The 18,397-nt window shown below is 42.7% G+C and overlaps 1 protein-coding gene across 5 annotated transcripts in view; it reads left to right on the top strand.

Annotated features, from left to right (window-relative positions):
- The window catches only part of UNC5D (unc-5 netrin receptor D), a 118,175-nt gene that overhangs the window by 78,693 nt on the left and 21,085 nt on the right, over positions 1 to 18,397 (top strand). For 2 of the 5 annotated variants that reach the window (XM_069877455.1, XM_069877456.1), the window contains exons 5-10: positions 2,088 to 2,268; positions 3,457 to 3,624; positions 4,703 to 4,867; positions 9,805 to 9,837; positions 14,911 to 15,096; positions 17,221 to 17,598. In XM_069877455.1, the coding sequence (XP_069733556.1) occupies positions 2,088 to 2,268; positions 3,457 to 3,624; positions 4,703 to 4,867; positions 9,805 to 9,837; positions 14,911 to 15,096; positions 17,221 to 17,598 (1,111 nt within the window). The remainder of the gene's footprint in view (positions 1 to 2,087; positions 2,269 to 3,456; positions 3,625 to 4,702; positions 4,868 to 9,804; positions 9,838 to 14,910; positions 15,097 to 17,220; positions 17,599 to 18,397) is intronic. The other 3 variants (XM_069877458.1, XM_069877459.1, XM_069877457.1) reach the window with 3 other exon arrangements.

Here is an 18,397-nt window from a genome sequence, read left to right as displayed (position 1 = left end):
CTCTCAACACTTTCATGTTTATGTTCCGTCTGTTTAATGTTCTCCCTTCGCCATGATCATCATTCTTTTAAATGCTTTGCATTAATGGAAGTGATTTTCCTTCTCCGAGCCTTGCAGTCCTGACTCAGTAAGCAGAGGAGCAGCGTGAACTCTCTGCTGGAAAAGTTGTCTGGAGGAAAAATAGCCTGGAGTGCTCAGCCAATAGTGAGGAGGACCCTGGACCCTCCCGTGCCCCCTCACCACCCCACAAAGGCCCTGCCTTGATGAGAGTCAAAATGCAAAATATATATTTATATATCTATATTCTTGTGAAATAAGGGACTCCGGTGACACCAGACACGTTTGTCATCTCTTTGAACGTTACTGTTTGTCATTACGCTGCACATCAAGAGAGTTTAATTCTCGCTGCGGCCATTGAATTTCTGTCACTTGATTGATGCTGGTGCTGCTGTTCCATCATTTAAATTGCATTCCGAGTTTCTTTGCTGAAACCCCCTCTGATAATTAGTATTAAAGTTAATGGCAGAAGGGAAGTTGAATAGTAAATGGATTAAACCGTGTCCTGGGCTGCATCTGAAGCAGTGGGACCAGCAGGGCGAGGGAGAGAATTCCTCCGCTCTGGTGAGACCCCACGTTGCGTTGTGGAATCCTGAGAAGGAGATGGATCTTTTGGAGCGAGTCCACAGGCAGATCCACCTTGAACTCTGACTGCAATCTTTGCTCGTGACGTTCTGTCTTTGTTACCATCTTTGATTAACTGCAGTTTGAGGAGAAGAGTTCGTAGAGCTAAAATCTTTAACTGTTAGGTGTTTGATAGGAATGGTTGGACTCGATGATCCGGTGGGTCTCTTCCAACCTGGTGATTCTATGATTCTGGTTTTGGTATGAAAGATATAATGTGTTACTCAAGTCATACCTCTTTTGCCCAATGTAAAACAATCTTTGTGTAATTCCATGGTCACCGTGGGGGATCACGGTGCCACAGACCCCGATTCTTTTCTAGGGGAGCTCGCAGGTGGCTGCAGTGGGACAGGGACACGAGAAGCCGTGGCTACGTCCATCACGCACCTCCCGTCCCCCGCCAACCAAAGTGACTGATGCTCCTGGAAGGGGAACCCGCTGTCTGGCGTGAAATCTAATTGGGTTTGATGGTCAGCTTTTGCAGATTTGTTTATAAACTGGAAAATCTACAAATTGCTGACCATCTGTGCAGAGCGGTGCACTAATGAGTGCCTGTAGCTAGCAAATCCATAGGCTCATTACCAGAAAGTTCCAAGTCCTTCTGCAAGTTCCTAAACGAGGTTATTCATCTGAACTGAGATGAGAAGGGTATTTGACTTCAGGGTACAGCCAGACTTCCTCCAGGTCTAGAAAAACTATTAAAATAACTCACATTTATTTTTTAATAGAATCTGTTGTTTCACCTTCTGTTTTTAATTTTTCACTTCTCTAACAGCAGCTTACCATGCCCTGACTAATTTTTTTTTAATGTTTTAAGTGGAGAAATGCCTCACAGATAATTCCTGGGTCTACCCAAAGATGTATTGGTTGGTAAACTAGGAAAGATCTTTTGAAATATGTTGTACGCAACATTTCACAGCATTTGTGGACATGAAAACAAAACTCTAATGGCCTTTGGTTTAAGAATGTTTATGTAAATAGGGAATCTGCTGTGACGACATAGCTTTTCCTCTTTGTATGATGTCAGGCAGTTGCGTCCTTCTATCTGTTTCTCTCTCAAAAAAAGTGGAATTAATCCTTATTATGTGTCATCCTAATGTATTTTTATTTGTTGTTTTATTATGTCCTAGCATTTCATTTGGTGCCTTTGTTTATAAGCTCAAGGGTCTTCAGAGCAGGAATGGTTTCTCTTCTTTAATTGTGAACATCTGTATCTTGGGAATCCCGTCCCAGCTTCATTTTTATCTTAATGTTTCTAGTTAAGATCAGAATGACGTTTATTAATGATACAGAATCATAGAATCACCAGGTTGGAAGAGACCCACCGGATCATCATTGAAATAAAACATTGCAGGCTTTCTGCTTCCATCTTTGCTTTTCCTACTCCGTGTTCTTCTCTTCTCCAGGTGGAATGGCTAAAGAATGAGGAGCCCATTGATTCCAACCTGGATGAGAACATTGACACCAGAGCAGACCACAACCTCATCATTCGGCAGGCACGGCTCTCGGACTCTGGGAACTACACCTGCATGGCAGCCAACATCGTGGCCAAGAGGAGGAGCATGTCTGCAACCGTGGTGGTGTACGGTCAGTGATAACAAGGGAAAGATTTAGATGTGTGTACTTTATATTCCTACCATGTAACTGGCTCTGAAGCAAATGGCTCACCTCGTTCCTGTTATGATGAATTTCAGTTCTGTTGCTCAAGGCTGAGACTGTGCCTGCTTTTAAAATGGTTGGAATTAGGAGGGGTTTGTCATGGTGGATTCCCAGAAGTTATGTCAATACCAACAGTCCTTGCTCCAGATATTTAGGAGATCCCATTGTAAACTGAACCACATAAATGAGCCTTGCTTGCTTGCTTGCTTAGGAAGCCCTAAAGCCCATGCCTAGGGAGGTATATAAAGAGCTGCCTTGATAGGATCTGTGATACTGCAGTGTCCAGCACTAACGAGTGAATCCAGGTGTTACACAGCAAAAGAGAGAAGAGCAGAACCGTGCTTCATTACCATCCTCTGTTGCTCACTGTGGTCCTTGCTGTATGTGACGTTTTATTGGTGGAGGCAGAGCGTTCCTGTATCACCCTTATAAAATAGAATCTTGTTTATGGTTTCCAGGTTGTTTAGCCTGGAGAAGAGGAGGCTGAGGGGAGACCTCATTGCTCTCTGCAACTCCCTGAGAGGAGGTTGTGGAGAGGAGGGAGCTGGGCTCTTCTCCCAAGGGACAGGGGACAGGACGAGAGGGAATGGCCTCAAGCTCCACCAGGGGAGGGTCAGGCTGGACATTAGGAAAAAATTTTTCACAGAAAGGGTCATTGGGCACTGGCAGAGGCTGCCCAGGGAGGGGGTTGAGTCACCTTCCCTGGAGGGGTTTGAGGGACGGGTGGACGAGGTGCTGAGGGACATGGGTTAGTGATTGATGGGAATGGTTGGACTCAATGATCTGGTGGGTCTTTTCCAACCTGGTTATTCTATGATTCTATGAAAAGCATATTCTGTGAGAATTGAGATGCCTGCTTCCTCTTCCCTTAGGCTCTTTGTATCAGTCTTTGCATATTACTCTTCCAAAACAAACATTTGTTGTCTCTGACACCGTGGCCTTCACGTGGTTGTGTCCTGATGCTTTACAGGCGGCAATGCTCCTGCTTCAGCTTGGAACTCACCTGTAGAATGTAAAACCAAAATCCTGCCTTTGAATGAAATGATCTGATTGGATTTGTTGCTTGCTATCTCTTAGCACACCTCCTGCAACCTCAGAAATGCTTGTGTTTTGCAGTCAATGGAGGGTGGTCGTCGTGGACTGAGTGGTCGAACTGCAACGCGCGGTGTGGCCGGGGCTGGCAGAAGCGCTCTCGGACCTGTACCAACCCTGCCCCGCTCAACGGAGGAGCGTTCTGCGAGGGGATGTCGGTGCAGAAAATCACCTGCACTTCTCTCTGCCCTGGTGAGATAGTCACAGCCTGCTAAGGAATCACTTTAAATGTCACGCTTGTGGGAGAGCTCTTTCAGTCTGAAATGCCAGGTAAACAGTTGTGCTTTGAAAAGCCCGCCGAGTTCAAAAAGAAAATTGGAAATACTTGTTTGGACTGCAGCTCTGAGCCTCATGTAGGGCTCATCTGCCAGGTTTGTCAGTGCTTTGCCTTACACTGGTGCCATCTAAATACTGAAGAACAAAACAGCGCCTGGTTCCATGTGAGAATTCCTGTCAGTGGGTGGGGGTAGAGGGAAAGGGGAGGGGATGTTGGTAACGTGAGACTGAGAAATGCAGAAACCTAAGCTGAGAACTTCACTTAAAAGTAGTATTTAGCTTGCAAAAGTTTGCTTTCAAGTATATTAACCTTCTGGAATTGAGCTTATGCTACGCCCAGAGCACAGTGTTACATCCCTGGTCACTGCATTTCGACACATTCTGAACTGTGATTTAAAGAATTTAGTATTATTTCTCTTTGTGTCTGTGTTCATCTGACTACTCTTCATTCTGTTTTATGCATGGAAAAGAAAGGGAACTATAGAATCCCTTCTCGTTCAGGGTCAGAGACAACTGTAGAACAATCAGCAAAGCAACATATTGATCTGCTGTCTCACTCAGGGCTGTAGCCACAAGTCTACAAAGCCAGCGATGCACTTTGTGTAGATGTCAGCATCATTTTATCTGGTAGGAAAATGTGTGGCCTCTCTACATCAGCCTGTTCTAAGGCAGAATTTGACTGAAACATTGGAAGCTAATGTCCAGGTGGCAATGGGAATGCTTCCTCCTGCATTTTTAATTGCTTGTATTTGCAGAATATTGTGCACTGGGGCTGTTTTAAAAGCTTCCCCATTGCACGCTTGAGGAGGGATTGCCAATGCTGGATTTCAGCTTCACATCTGATAAAATTATGTTTATTTATCCTGAGAACTAGACTTTGTTTCACTTGCTGTGACCTGAGGAGAGCTATGAAACACGTGTTCTTGGTAGGACCCCTTAACTGCCCCACGTAGGTGTGGGTGATGATGCCCGTTTCTTCTTCCTCCCCATTCAGTGGATGGAAACTGGGAGGTGTGGAGCGAGTGGTCAGTGTGCAGCCCGGAGTGCGAGCACTTGAGAGTTCGGGAGTGTATCGCGCCACCTCCGAGGAACGGCGGCAAGTACTGCGAGGGCTTGAGCCAGGAGTCGGAGAACTGCACGGAAGGGCTTTGCATTCAAGGTGAGTAACAATTGGTGCTTGACTGTGTTTAGGAGCTGTGGCCTGTAATTCCAAGCAGTGCAGAGTATCTGCCACACACCCACCTGGGTCAGCAGAACTCTTCTGGCTGAAATATTGCTCTGAATAAAACAGATTGTTTTCAGAGGGTTGCCTCTGTCAAGGTTGAAATCCACAGAGGTTTCTGAGTCTTTGGATTTGTGTTGCCCACGCTTAGAATCATAGAATCGTTAAGGTTGGAAAAGACCCTAAGGTTCATCCAGTCCAACCGTCAGCCCAACACCACCGTGCCTGCTAAATCGTGTCCCAGAGTGTCATGGCCACACATTTTATTAACTCCTCCAGTGAAGGACTCCTAACATCTCTGGTTGCCGTGAGCTTGACCCTTGGCCTCTGCTCAGGGGTGAATTATCACTTCAATATCCTTGCGAGTCCTCAGGTGTCACAGAATGCGAAAGGTTGGTGCTGTGCTTGCAGGACTACCTCGGATATTTATTGCTCATTCCAAGAGTACCTTTTCAGGAACTATTCAAGGATAAAGCCCTCTGTGGCTTCTTGTATCAACAAGAGTTTCACTTGCTGGTCATATGAAGTCTCTTTATCCATGTTACTGTACATGCAGGTGGAGGGACTGGTGTTTGGATTCACGGCCACCTTACCAGTGCAGTGTTTGCTTTGAGCTTATTTAAACGTGTCTCCGTTCCTCAGAATAAGACTGTTTTTCACAGTAGGAAATAAATGCTGCCATGTAGAATTCTCCCAGGAGAACTTTGCACAGGTCAGTGCGTCCGTGCAGTGTTCTGCACTGTTGCTGAAAACAAGCTCTGCACGGGGCTGCTTTCTCTTAACAAACAACCTTTCACCCCAGTCGAGGTTACCCGCACTGAACTCTGAATAAGGATTCAGGGTTAAATCTGTCCAGCCTGCAGCTTTAGTGGGAAGTTTGTGTGCAGGTTCCTTCAGCCGCAGGGGGCTGGGATGACAACTCCCTCGCTCTCAGAGGGGTGGGAGACAGGGGGGTTGACTTTTTCCAGAGGGTGCAAATGCAGTAGTTTTGGCTGTGGAAAGGAAAGCAGGTTGCCTTCTGAAAGGTCCTGCGAAAAACCATCACTAGGAGTGGAAAGCAAAAAGCTCCAAGCTGTAAGGAGCCAGTTGCCAATTCACCTTCCTCTCAGAAATGAAGTTTTAAAAAGAAGAAGAAAATAAAGGAGGGAAGGGAGGAAAGAAAGAAAAGGCATTCTGTGACAGTCCTATCATGATAGCGATACACATAAAGGGCAGCCAGAGTATTTATTCTTTCTATTTTTAAATGTAGTGCCTATAAAAGATGTCATATTGGCAACCCTGGAGATGTAGTTTCTCTCTTCATAGACCAGATTCTAGTGACGTTACAGCTTCTCAGCTGCTGCTTCACTTCAGCTCTGGTGAGGTGCTGAAGAAGATGCGCAATAGCAAGCATTGAAAGAAAGCCCTTCCCACCTAATTATTTGATAGACGGGCCATTGGAATAGTTAGATTTAATAATTAGCTGCATTTTTGTTATTACTGCTATTATTATTGTTGTCTGTCACATGCTTTGTATAAAACCAAGCTCTTTGGACAGGTTTGGCCCCTCTGCTTTATGTTTGTGCAGCCAGTAGTATTATTAATGAACTAACCTGGCTAACAGCACTGCAGCGACAAAGGAAACTGCCCCAAGCCGCAGTCAGAGGAACCAGCCCAGGTTGCCTTTTCAGAAGTTATTTACTCTTTTTTTTTTTTTTTTGGCCGTGACATTTAGAATCACTTTATAGACACAATTTTAAGAAAAAGTGCAAACAGAAGCGAAGTAAACAGTGCGTGTCTGGAAACATCTCTGGAGAAGCAAAAGCTTTCTCCTTCAGAAGCCAATCACTTTGCTACACATGGGACTTAAATGCTCTTAATACACGATGTGCAAAGCCCTTGCCTTCTTTAAAATAAGTAAGGGGATCATTATGGGTAAAAAGATACAAAAAGCGTTTTTTTAAATATGAATAAATTCTGTTCTGAATCAGCCAACTTAAGTGTCAGCTGTGAAACACAAAGTCTGTAAAATAGAACTTTGATGTTGCAAATGAACTATCAAATCATTTTACAAAGGATAAGTGGCATAAGCGATAAAAACCAAATTTGGTGATTGAAATGGAAAGCCATTCAAAACCTCAGCCTCCCGGGGATGTGTGTGTTGACATCAGCGCAATACTATTTAAAATTACAAGAATTAAATTCTTGGCTTATCTGAATGGATGGGGTGGGGGGAATCTGCCGCCGCTGGATTTTCCAAGCAGGAATCTCACTGGGTAATGTATTCCTATTCCTTTTCTAAGGGGAGGTGGGAGCTAGGGGAGCTGTGACCTCCCAGCGATGCTCTAACAGTAACTCACAGACAAACAGAACAGCAGGTTTCTCTCTGCTGCACACACCCCAGTGATTTTCCACCTAATGCTGGGGTCAGAAACGGATCTCCAGGTATTTTGTGGGGAAAGAATATTTACTCCAGTGTCATTTGGAGGTGAGCATGTGGTCATTGTCACCCCTTGTCCGTGGCAGCGCTGCCCTGGAACTGCAGGAGCTCCCTAGGAAGAGAGGAAGGAAAAGCCCTAGTGGTGTGAAAGCTGTTCCTGGTAGGTAACGAGTGGAGCCCGGATTGTTCTCTGTGTTTTAATTAAGCTGGTCCCCTCTGTTTGCTGTGCTGGGTCATCGCAGGGAGAGCGCGTTGGTCCTGAAAGCTGAATTTGCTTGTCCGTTCAAATAGACCGAAGGATTAAGTGTCTCTTGTCTCTTTCATCTCAGAGTGTGATGTTCTTACTCCTTTATGGGTCGTGCTGTATGGATATACTTGCATCAAATTATTTTTAGGGCTGTAATCGCTTTCTCAGCTAATAGGGATTTATGCAATTACCCTATTTTTTTTAAAATCCTTTTCCCCTGTTCATCTCCTACCGTGTGCCTTTTCTGCTCTGCTCTTCGTCCCGTGGGGAACTGGGGAGGAAATGCAGTGCTGCACTACAGCAAACTCATCTCTTGGATGTTATTTATCAGGCACCACTTGTTAAATCTGTTCCTTTCATGAGGCAAAAGTAGAAATGGAACACCTCTTTGGTTAACAAATAAGAAATTAAGTTTAAGTAAGGGTGAGAACGTAAGCTGCCCAGGAAATGTGGGCCTGGTTCTGAACTGGAGAAGAAATACTAATCCTTAGTGTGAATGTTCAGATTTGGGGTCAGTAAAGGAAATGGTGATTTACTGGGGTCTGCTCTCCGGTTCCGTACTCAGTCCCTGGCTGGAGGGGCTGGCAGTAACACAAAGGTGACACCTCTTCTGACCCAGGAATGTCCTTTTCTACACTTTAGTTCTGGATGCATCCAGGTGGTCCAAGTCCAGACTGATAGGCAGAAGAGAGGTGGGATTATTTTGGTTTTTCACATTGTTAAGGTTGGAAAAGACCTTTTAAGATCATCAAATACAACCATAAACCCAACACTGCCAGGATATTTTGATATAAATGAAAGATTGCCAGACCCTCCAAGTTGGGAGAAACCCAGAGATTGACTCCATCCGAATGCAAAGGTCTCGTTCACTCCAGACAGTCTCAATAACTTAGCAGTTTCCTGCGTGTTTGTTCTTCCATTGTTTATTCCCTACCAGTACTCTCAGTAGTATTCTTTCCCATGGTGGATTTCTCTCTGTCTTGCAGAGGTAAAAGCTTTTTCTTTGCTTAATAGACGAGAGAGGTTTGTGGAGGTTTTTTTTGTTTCATCTATTTGCTTTAAAGTTATTTTTTATAACTTCAAAACCTATTGATTTCTTTTCCCAGTGCCCCCAAAAAGAAACAAACAGGCGGGCCATAAGCAGATGAACTACAAACATGTTTGTACTAATGCATCACAAATCACAAATAATTTTGTTTTCCACTTTTCAACGAGCTGCGATACTGAATATTGCCAGGAGGCTTCTGGATCTGCAGTCGCACCAGTTTATATGGCAAAAGCATTTGAATGCTACTGCCGCTTTCTGTAGATAGCAGTGTGTGTCAGCAGCATGAAAATGTTCGTTTCCGATGCAGAGCTCAAGTTTAATGCTGTTCTTTTGGTGTTTAAGTACATCGTTTCCTAGCAGAAATAAAAACAGGAGTAAAAATAACCCCTCACCCAGCTTTTTGGCAAAGCAGAAATCCAAGAGTGTTTTGGGTTAAGTATTATTAAACCCATTGTTTTCACAAATAGAAGAAATTAGAGAAGGTGCTTCGTAATTAGTTTGCTTACATTATCACTAAGCTTAATATCTTGTACCTTGATGTGGTTTCCATTAAGGCAGCTATTTTCTAGTGTGGATGATGGGGCTGTGGGACAGTGACTGTGCTGGTAACCGACCTCCAGAGGTAACCAAGGCCAGGTCCTTCACACACAAAGAAACGCAAAAGATCATCGATTCCTGGAATGGTTTGGGTTGGAAGGGACCTTAAAGCCCATCAGTTCCAACCTCCTACCAAGGAGGTGTCTGTTTAGATAAATAAATGTGAAAATATTGTACATTTTTCTACATCACGAACTTTTCCATACATCAAACACAAATAATGAATTCTTAACTGACCTTCCTTGCCAAGTGATCCACTTCAAAGTCTCAAACTGCCTTATTGCTGAGATGTATCATATTCTAAATAAAAGCATCCAATAAGGCTAACAAATCCTTGAATTAACCAAGTGAGAAATTACTGCAAAGAAACATCTTGAAACAGATTTAGAAAAAAAAAAAAGATTAAGCGAAAAATATGGACAACATAAAATATTCATATTGTCAGCAAACAAGGAGAAAATGTTTCATTTGTAGAGCTGGGCAGAAGCAATATAGGAAATGGATGTGCTCCATGTAAATTTATTAAGTGCAACTTTCTCTCTCTCTCTCTCTTTCTCTCTCAGATAAAAAACCTCTTCATGAAATAAAATCCCAAAGTAAGTTATTTTTTTTTCTCTTGTAAATATGATTTTTCTCCTCTGCCATTGTTTTATTTGTTTAGGAGCTAAATAAAACTGAAGGTTACATGAAAAGCTTTCACATCTGAAAGCGTCATCTTAGCAACTTTGTGATCATAGGATTTAGACTAAAAATAGAGAAGTGACCGTTCTCCAGCAGTTTATGTCTGACTGGGAGCCCTTTCTGCAGGCAGGCTTGTCTTGGAATGGATCTCTTGAGGACTTGTAATTGGAAAAAAAGCAATTCATATAGGCTGCTTGGTTCAAATCTGGATCTGCTGCTGGCTCTGTAATCTTGTTCAGCTCACTTCGGCCATCATTTATCAGCTGGTAAAGGGTGTTTATATGTATTAACCTGCAAAGGGCATATAGACATCATTTATCTACTGCTTTGGGAGGCTCCTGTCCTGCTCTCTTTGTTTCTCAGCCTTAGATTGAGTTCAGTGGAATTTTGGCTCATGTCTGGAATGAATTGGCTGAAAGATTTTATTAAAAAAGAAAATAAAGAGAAAAAATACCCCACACAACTTCATCAAACCCACGATTTCCATGAGGTCTGTCTGTTTTAAAGTGAAGACATTGCTTTTTTTTCTTTTGTAAATAGTACACAGAGTTTTGAGGATTTTTGCATAATTTTCAACAAAAAATTGCCTTTGGATTCTGACAAATAAGTAAATAAACACAGTTTTGGCTCAATGCCTTTGAAGGAGTTAAGAAAAGAATCTGCCTGTCCTGAGGAGTAATGGTTGTGATTGTTAGTGTCTTCTTTGAAGACAGATTCTTCTATTCTATATTATAAAATATTTAGGCTTATGTCTTGAGCGTTCCTTCAGGATATAGGGACATAGGGCCATCAGGTTATTTGGCATTTTATAGAACTCGCGCCCTAAATCATTAGGAAAACATGGAAATCCTGACCTGAACTCTATTACCTGAACAGGTATTGTCCAGGGTGGCTTTAGAAGAGCTCTTTTAGTACGACGTGGTTGTGTAGGACGCATGGTACCACCCAGCTTCACCCACTGAACTGGCCTGAGTGCACATAAAGTTTGCACAAGAGCGTTTCTTTCCATTTCCAGTGCTTAAGTCTTTCAGATGAAAGGCATGTAGATACACGAGATCAAATGTGTGCAGCTCAACACTGCACTGTGGTTGCCTTGGCTGCTTAAGCCCTTTTAATTTTCTCTTGTCTTTGTCTCCCTGGAATCATCTCCTAATTGGACACGTCCAGTCTGTCTGTCTCATAACTTAGTGCAGGCAATTGATATCTTTTTGTTTGATTATCCATGCGGTTCCCATTGAATTAGAGAATCTTGGCAGAGCATCAGTCAAATCACTTTATTTTCTGATTTATCATAAAAAGTAACTTTAATGGAATTGATTTTAGCGTGTAAGACACCTAGGAGAGTTGAAGGGGTTTTTTGTGGGGTTAGGAACGTGTAACACAGCCTGTTGCTCTTCAGCAAAATAGGAACTGAGTTAAGGACCGCGTGAATCATCGTTGATGCGAAATCAAAGTCGATTATGAAGATAGGAGGACAAGTTTTTTTCTTAATAAAGCAATCTCTGACATTATAGTCTGATTTTTGATCCTTGTTCTCAAAGACTGGCTGGATGAAGAAATGGACTTCAAGGTATGGAAAGGGAGAGTAACGGAAAACTGGAAGAGGATGGGAAGCTAGAAAAATCTTCCCCATCTCCTAACAACTGTAGTGGCTGATGGGGGGAAATGTGCGCCCTGCACAGCTCCTGGAAAGCACTTACTGTAAATGAGATAATTTAATCAATTACGTTTCCTAATGTACTAAACCAAATGTTTCATTTTCTGCTCCTGCACATCTTAAATTATCTTCAGGTGCTTTATGAAACTTAATCATAGTTAATAGAAACTTCATTACCATCAAATGTGCTTTCAATAAATGTTGTGTAACAGTGTCAGGAGGTGGAGTGAAATATAGGCTACAATTAACCACCAACGTGGTTCCTGTAACTGAAAAGTACGGAAATCGTAGTGCTTTACGGGAGCCCTTTGCTCCGCTGGGCTGGGAGGATGCAGTTCATTAAAGAATAATTGGTTGACTATACATTTTTTTTCTTTTTTAGTTTGTTTTTCACTTTGCTTCCTTCTGGGAAAAAATATAAGCAGAAAATCAGCCCATTCCCTAAATTTATCATGCTTTTCTTTTTTTTTTTTTTAATTGCCAGTCTCCCATAAAAGTAACATGCAGCAGACAAGATAGAAAGAGAAAAGGATTAAAATTACTTGAAAACACCCTAACAGTATTAGTTTGCAAAGAAATAAGAACTTCTGCCATAAAGATGAAAACCCCCTTTCTGAAGCAGTTGTGTTCCATGCGAGCAATTCAAAGGGATACGGCGTCAGTCTCAGTTGTACCTCTTTTAAGATAAATCATAGAATCATGGAATAGTTTGGGTCGGAAGGGATCTCAAAGCCCATCCAGTCCCACCCCTGCCATGGGCAGGGACACTTCCCACTGGATCAGGGGCTCCAAGCCCCATCCAACCTCACCATTTTATTAATGATAAGGAGAATCGGAAAGAATAAATATAAGAGTTTTAATCTCATGATTTATAGAAAAGTGTCAAATTCAAGTTCTAGGGATTCTTAAAAGCGTTCACTGACAACAAAGTTCTCTCCAGACCAATTTTGCTTGAGTTAAAATGTTGTTATTTTGTTAAATGCTGCGTTCTTGCTCCCATTTTAACCCCCGTGTCCAAGTCTTGTGCAGTCTAGGGGGATAACAGTTATATTTTCTGGCATCTGAATTAGTTGAAAAGAAGCAGCTAAACTATTTAAGGTGATTTAGAGCAATAAATTATGGTTGCTCACAGGTGAGAGCTTGAGCTGTGTCTTATGTCCTAGTATTGATGGTGAGAGATCAACTCTTGCATTTGCTACCTGTTGCCATTGTGGTGGCAATGGTTTTTACTGGTAGGTGAATTGTGCATGTTTCAGACTCTGTAATTTATTATCCCAAGGAGATAATTCAAATTTCCAGCAATTTTCTGTTCTAAAGCAGTGATCAAAATGGAAGACTTAAAGATGACAACTTACGCTCTCATTTCTAGCTTTGAACCGAAAATGCTTAAAATTCCTTTTACAACATTCTTAAGAGTGCATTTCATGAAAAAAACAATGAGAAAAAAATCTTCTCTCTAGTAATTGATGAAGTGGAACCGTGTGGCAATTGTGATGTTCTAAGAAGCTGGTTGCTTACAAGTTTATTCAGTTGTGATTACTTTTGACGTGCTGCAGGGGATGGATTTCTTCTGAAAGCTGGTATTTGCATGGAAACTGTGGGCGTTTTCCCCCCATTTATCAGCAAGTTCTAAATGCGTTAAAAAGTGGAATGCGTTTCAGTATGAGGTTAAGGAATCTCTGTAAAATGCTGGCTATTTTCTCGTCTATGTTCTATGACGCCATTCAGGAGGTTCCCATCACTCACATCTGATCCAGGTTTCCAAACCAGGGTCTTTGCTTCCCAGGGCTGACGAGGGCTCTGAGTGAAACTGATTTCAACTCGTTTGGTTTGGCTTGAATGGGATGTTGGAATGCTCTTATTTGGGGTTACCTGGGAACAGTTTGAGAATGGGGATGGAAAGGGCGTTTTCTGTTGAGGACATTTGAGCCAAACGCTTAATTTTACTTTTGATTCAACTGCCCAGCTAAAGAATCGGTAGCATTGCCTTATTGGCAGCAGATCTGCCAGGTGCTGCAGCCTCCTCAAAGCAGTGTTTGCCCCTCGTTTCCTCGCTGCTGCGACTCATACGGCATCTCACTAATGTTGGGGAACAGCCGCACTCAGCTCTCGCCCACGGCAGCTGCTCTGCCTTCCCAGGAATTCAGCTGCCCGTGCTGTTCGCCGTCAGGCGTTTCGTTTGCGTAAGGAACTGGTGAGCCAGGAAAATTCGCTTTTCTGATGCTGCCCGTAGGTAATTCATTCCTTTCATCTCAGTGGTCTGAAGTTGCACGTTCATTCTAAACATTCAGCTAAAATGAAGTTATCTGACTTTCTGCAGAAAAACTAATGCACAAGAGAAGCCTCCTCCCAAATACTAATTAAGTACTTTCGGTAATTGGCTATTTATTAAATGCTGAATTTAACTTCCTACCCTATTTCTGTACATTGCAGATTGTTTACTGATATGGAGTAGTTATTTTGTCGCTGTCATGTGTTATAAATAAATGCATTTCTATACCAAGTGCTTCTCACTCGATAGCAGAGGCAACACGCAGCAGGATAACGAGTGATGTATTGGGTGAAGACGTGATCATCTCTTCCTCTAAACTGGAGTTTGGCACTAAGGGAACTATCTAAGAACCCACTAAGTGTACTTGCCAAGTAATTTAATTTCATGGTACGTGGTCCCAAATCCCAGAAGATCCAGAATAACGGGGCTGGATAATTCAATTACATAATGTTGTGGGTTTCAAAGAACTGAAAGAACCCTCTGCTATAGCAGTTTGAAATCGTAGAAAACTTGGGTTTAGGCTTAATGCATGGATGTGGTCACAGAGAAGGTTTGATTTCCAGCCTGTTTGTAAGGACTGAAGATGCTTGCAGGAGTCTGAGATCTGGTGGGGTCTCTGAGCAGTAAGAGGACGGTCTGTTCCTTCTTAGAAGATAAAGAGGAGGAAGGGGAAATCTTCACTAAGATATTTTTGAGGATTCGTAACCGCTGTGTTAGCTCCAGAATTCAAACCTAAAACTTACAAACTAGCGAGAGACTTTTTAGTGGGAAGCTCTCTGCTTCCGACTGTCACAAGTCCAACTCTCCCATTTGAAAACAAACTGAGGACCATGAAGAAATCCCTAAAACAACGTGAGCTCACCTGTATGGAGCGATGCTTCAGGACATCAGCTCATGCTTTCCAGTGTCCCTCTGCTCCACTATCCTGCTGTGTTCCACTCCGTATTTATGTCCCAAGCTCTACCTCCCTGGCCACGGGCCTCAATCAATGCACTTTGCGGATGGTTTGACCACTTTTGTGAGTGTTGCTGACTTGGTACCCGCTTTTTCTCCTTCCAGACATTGAGACTGCCAGCGACATTGCCTTGTACTCGGGCCTGGGAGCAGCAGTCATCGCTGTCGCGGTGCTGGCGATTGGCGTTACTCTTTACAGACGGAGTCAGAGTGAGTACGGCGTGGATGTGATTGATTCATCTGCACTGACAGGAGGCTTCCAGACATTTAATTTTAAAACAGTCAGACAAGGTTAGTGTTGTGATTTCATTTTCTTCCCTCCAGAGCTCCTACTGCAGAGATACTAAGCTCATACTCAGTGACTGAGCTGTCTTGGCTTAATGCTGAGCAGATGTGGTGAAAGCCAGGGATGGGGAGCTGTGGTTCAAGGTAGATGATAGCTGCAACTGTTACTGTCACTGCAACTTGGACAACACTTAATCTTTCATGACCACGCTCTAAGTGCTTTAGAAATACTGCCACTCCCTTCTAAACTGACATCTGGGACTTACAAAAACCCAAATAAACCAAAATAAAGCATGTCTGTAGTGCCTTCCTGGTCAGTTATGGATCTTCTGTTTATTCCAATAAAAGTAATTAGTATTTTGATGTTAGCCTGAGAAACTCAATTTTAAGTATTTTTATGAGGTGCTGCTAGCACACAAACATCTGCATTCTGAAGGGGTTCAAGGCCAGGTTGGATGGGGCTTGGAGCCCCTGATCCAGTGGGAGGTGTCCCTGCCCATGGCAGCGGTGGGACTGGATGGGTCTTGAGGTCCCTTCCACCCTAAACCATTTATTTCTATGTTTTCTGGGGTATTACTTACTCCAGACAGGAAGGCGAGGAGGAGTACAAATGGCAATTACTTTAAATCTGTGTTTCTTTAATTCTGTGCTGACGTTCTAGCGTAGAGCCCTGCCTTACTGTGGGTGGGTGGGTGTGTTGGTGGGGTGTGAAATATCCCCATGTCTCTTCCTTCTTCAGAAAAGGGAAATATGCTGCAGAGTTTTGTGGTGGGGTTTTGTGGGTGGTTTGGGATTTGGTTTTGTTGTTGGTTGGTGGTTTTGTGTGTGTGTGTGGTGACGGTGTTGTTTTTACAGTTACTTTATTTTCTGGGAGACATTCCTCACCAAACATAAATTGCAGGAAACTGGAAGAAGTACTTGGTAGACAAGGATGTTTGAAGGATGTTTACTCATTCAGTTAAAAAGCCAAGCCTTTAATTAGAGGCTGCAATTCTCACTGGCCGTCTCCAATAGTGACTTTGTCCTCTGTTGTTCATTTTGCCATGAAAGTCTTGATTTGAGTCTGGGGAATTGTTTGATTGACTTAGTGTTCTGCAAAAACATTCATTCTGGACACTTGCAAATATCTGAGTACACCGGTTTCTCTCCTATGCCAGGGTGCTGTGAGGTCAGTTTGTTACTTCGGGTTCTCTGTCTGTGGGGTTTTTAAATAAGAGCATTTCTAATCTAAACAATGCAGCTGAAAAAAAAGGCTAATTCTCCATTCAGCCTGGTTAGAAAAGAGAGAACAAAACTGACCTATGGACAGAGGAATAGTGTGATCCAAATTTTGTTCTTTGGAGGAAAATATTTATAATATAATATAGCAGGTAATATTATATAATATAATTACATTATATAAATTCTGTAAGCATATACATTATATGGGTTATGTTAATATAATAATATGTAGTAATATACTATATTGTTAGCAACCCAACCTGCGGTCTCTTAAAGTGATCAGATTTTCAGGGTCACGGTAGAGATAATTTCCAGAAAATCAGTTACTTCAGAAAACTTTTTATTTACTAAAAAACAACCAACCAACAAAAAACCCCAATGAAAAACAAATAGAAAGAACCAAAACCAGCTAAAGGATTCAGACCCTAAATCTGTCCTCTCCTTTTTTTTCGAGAGTGTTTTGCAAGCTGAAACGCTCCTAACTGAAAAACTGTGGTATTTTTCCCTACATTACTCTTGTCCCACTTCCTTTTCAACCTGGTTTCCCTCAGGCATGAAGCTGTTGTTTCGTGTAAGCTCATGGAAAAGGTCTGCAGGAAGATGCGATTTCACCCACTGGGCTTTAATTTAAAGAAAGGGACGCACACAAACCTAAATCCAAACAAAAAGGAAGCTCCTTCTTGGATTCACACACTCTGGAGTTGCCTGAAGCGTGGAAACGTAGTGATCAAGTACTGTTAGATCTGTAGCATCATTTCATGTTTAACATTACTTTCTGTGGTTCTGAGCCCGGAGAGTATTGGGAAGGATGAGCCAGTCAAAAAGGGAACGGTGGGGAGGTCAGGAAGAGCGTTCTGATTGAGCATCTTAATGCAGTCACCAAGTCCCTGCTCTGCTTCCTCCTGCCAGGGAACTCCCTGCTGCTGAACTCCTCCATGCAGCCTGACCTGACGGTGAGCAGGACGTACAGCGGCCCCATCTGCCTGCAGGATCCCATGGACAAGGAGCTCATGACAGAGTCGTCGCTCTTCAACCCGCTGTCGGACATCAAAGTCAAAGTGCAGAGTTCGTTCATGGTGTCCCTAGGGGTGACCGAGAGGGCTGAATATCACGGAAAGGCGCATTCCGGAACTTTTCCTCATGGGAATAATAGAGCTTTTGGTACAATACAGGCTAGGAATAAGGCTACGTACATTCAGAACCTGTCTTCTATTTCAACAAAAAGTGAGCTGAAGACAACTGCCATTTTTGGACACCTGGGTGGCCGTTTAGTGGTTCCAAACACAGGTGGGTAGTTCCTTTCTCACTAAAAGCATATAAAATAATTCTAGATTAAACTTATTTTGCCTGATGTTTTATTCTATAACTAAATAAAAGGGTAAAAAAGGAAAGAAAAGAAAAAGTAGGAGCTCCCTCAACGCAAATTTTGGGAAGTAGAGCATGTTGCCCACACAGGAGATTACTGATCAGAACAAAGCTTAGGATGAGTAGTCAAGAGGCATTACGCCTATTTGAACTGTTATAAATTAACTGCCTCTCTTGATGTCTTCAGCATGAAAGTCATGTTAATCAAAGCCGTTGCTTACTTGGATGCTGATCCAGAAGCAGGGCTCCCCAGGAAGGAGGTCGATATTGGATCAGCGTCTTATATAATGGGGCCGTATTCAAAGCAGAATCTACATGCATCAACATCTGATTGCGTTAACGTTGTCAGACTTGGTTATGTTATTGAATTCTGCAGCGTATAACAAACAGACGTCCCTGGAGAGTAGCCTCCCCTCTCAATGAAAACTCCAGCGTGCCTTTCGTTATCATTTACTGCTGGCTTTCTAGTTTTCTCTTTCTTTTCGCTTAATAGCTTGACAGATTTCCATAGCAGGGCACCCTGAAACGTCGCGGCAGAGACTCTCAATTTGCATTGTTTAAGGAGTAGAGTTTGTTTTGTAACTTCAGAGTATTGTGAGGCGTCTGTGAGACTTGAGAAATGGTTTGTGAAATTAGCTGAAACCATACAACACCAAATTGGAATCAAATAAAGGATGCTAAAATCCTAGTCCCGGAGTGCGTTGCGCTACATTGCTGAGTT

The sequence above is a fragment of the Phaenicophaeus curvirostris genome, chromosome 27 (assembly GCF_032191515.1).
Source record: "Phaenicophaeus curvirostris isolate KB17595 chromosome 27, BPBGC_Pcur_1.0, whole genome shotgun sequence".
NCBI classification, from domain to species: Eukaryota; Metazoa; Chordata; class Aves; order Cuculiformes; family Cuculidae; genus Phaenicophaeus; species Phaenicophaeus curvirostris.
The sequence above is the reverse complement of the archived record's forward strand: the minus strand, read 5'-3'. Positions and strand labels throughout refer to the sequence as shown.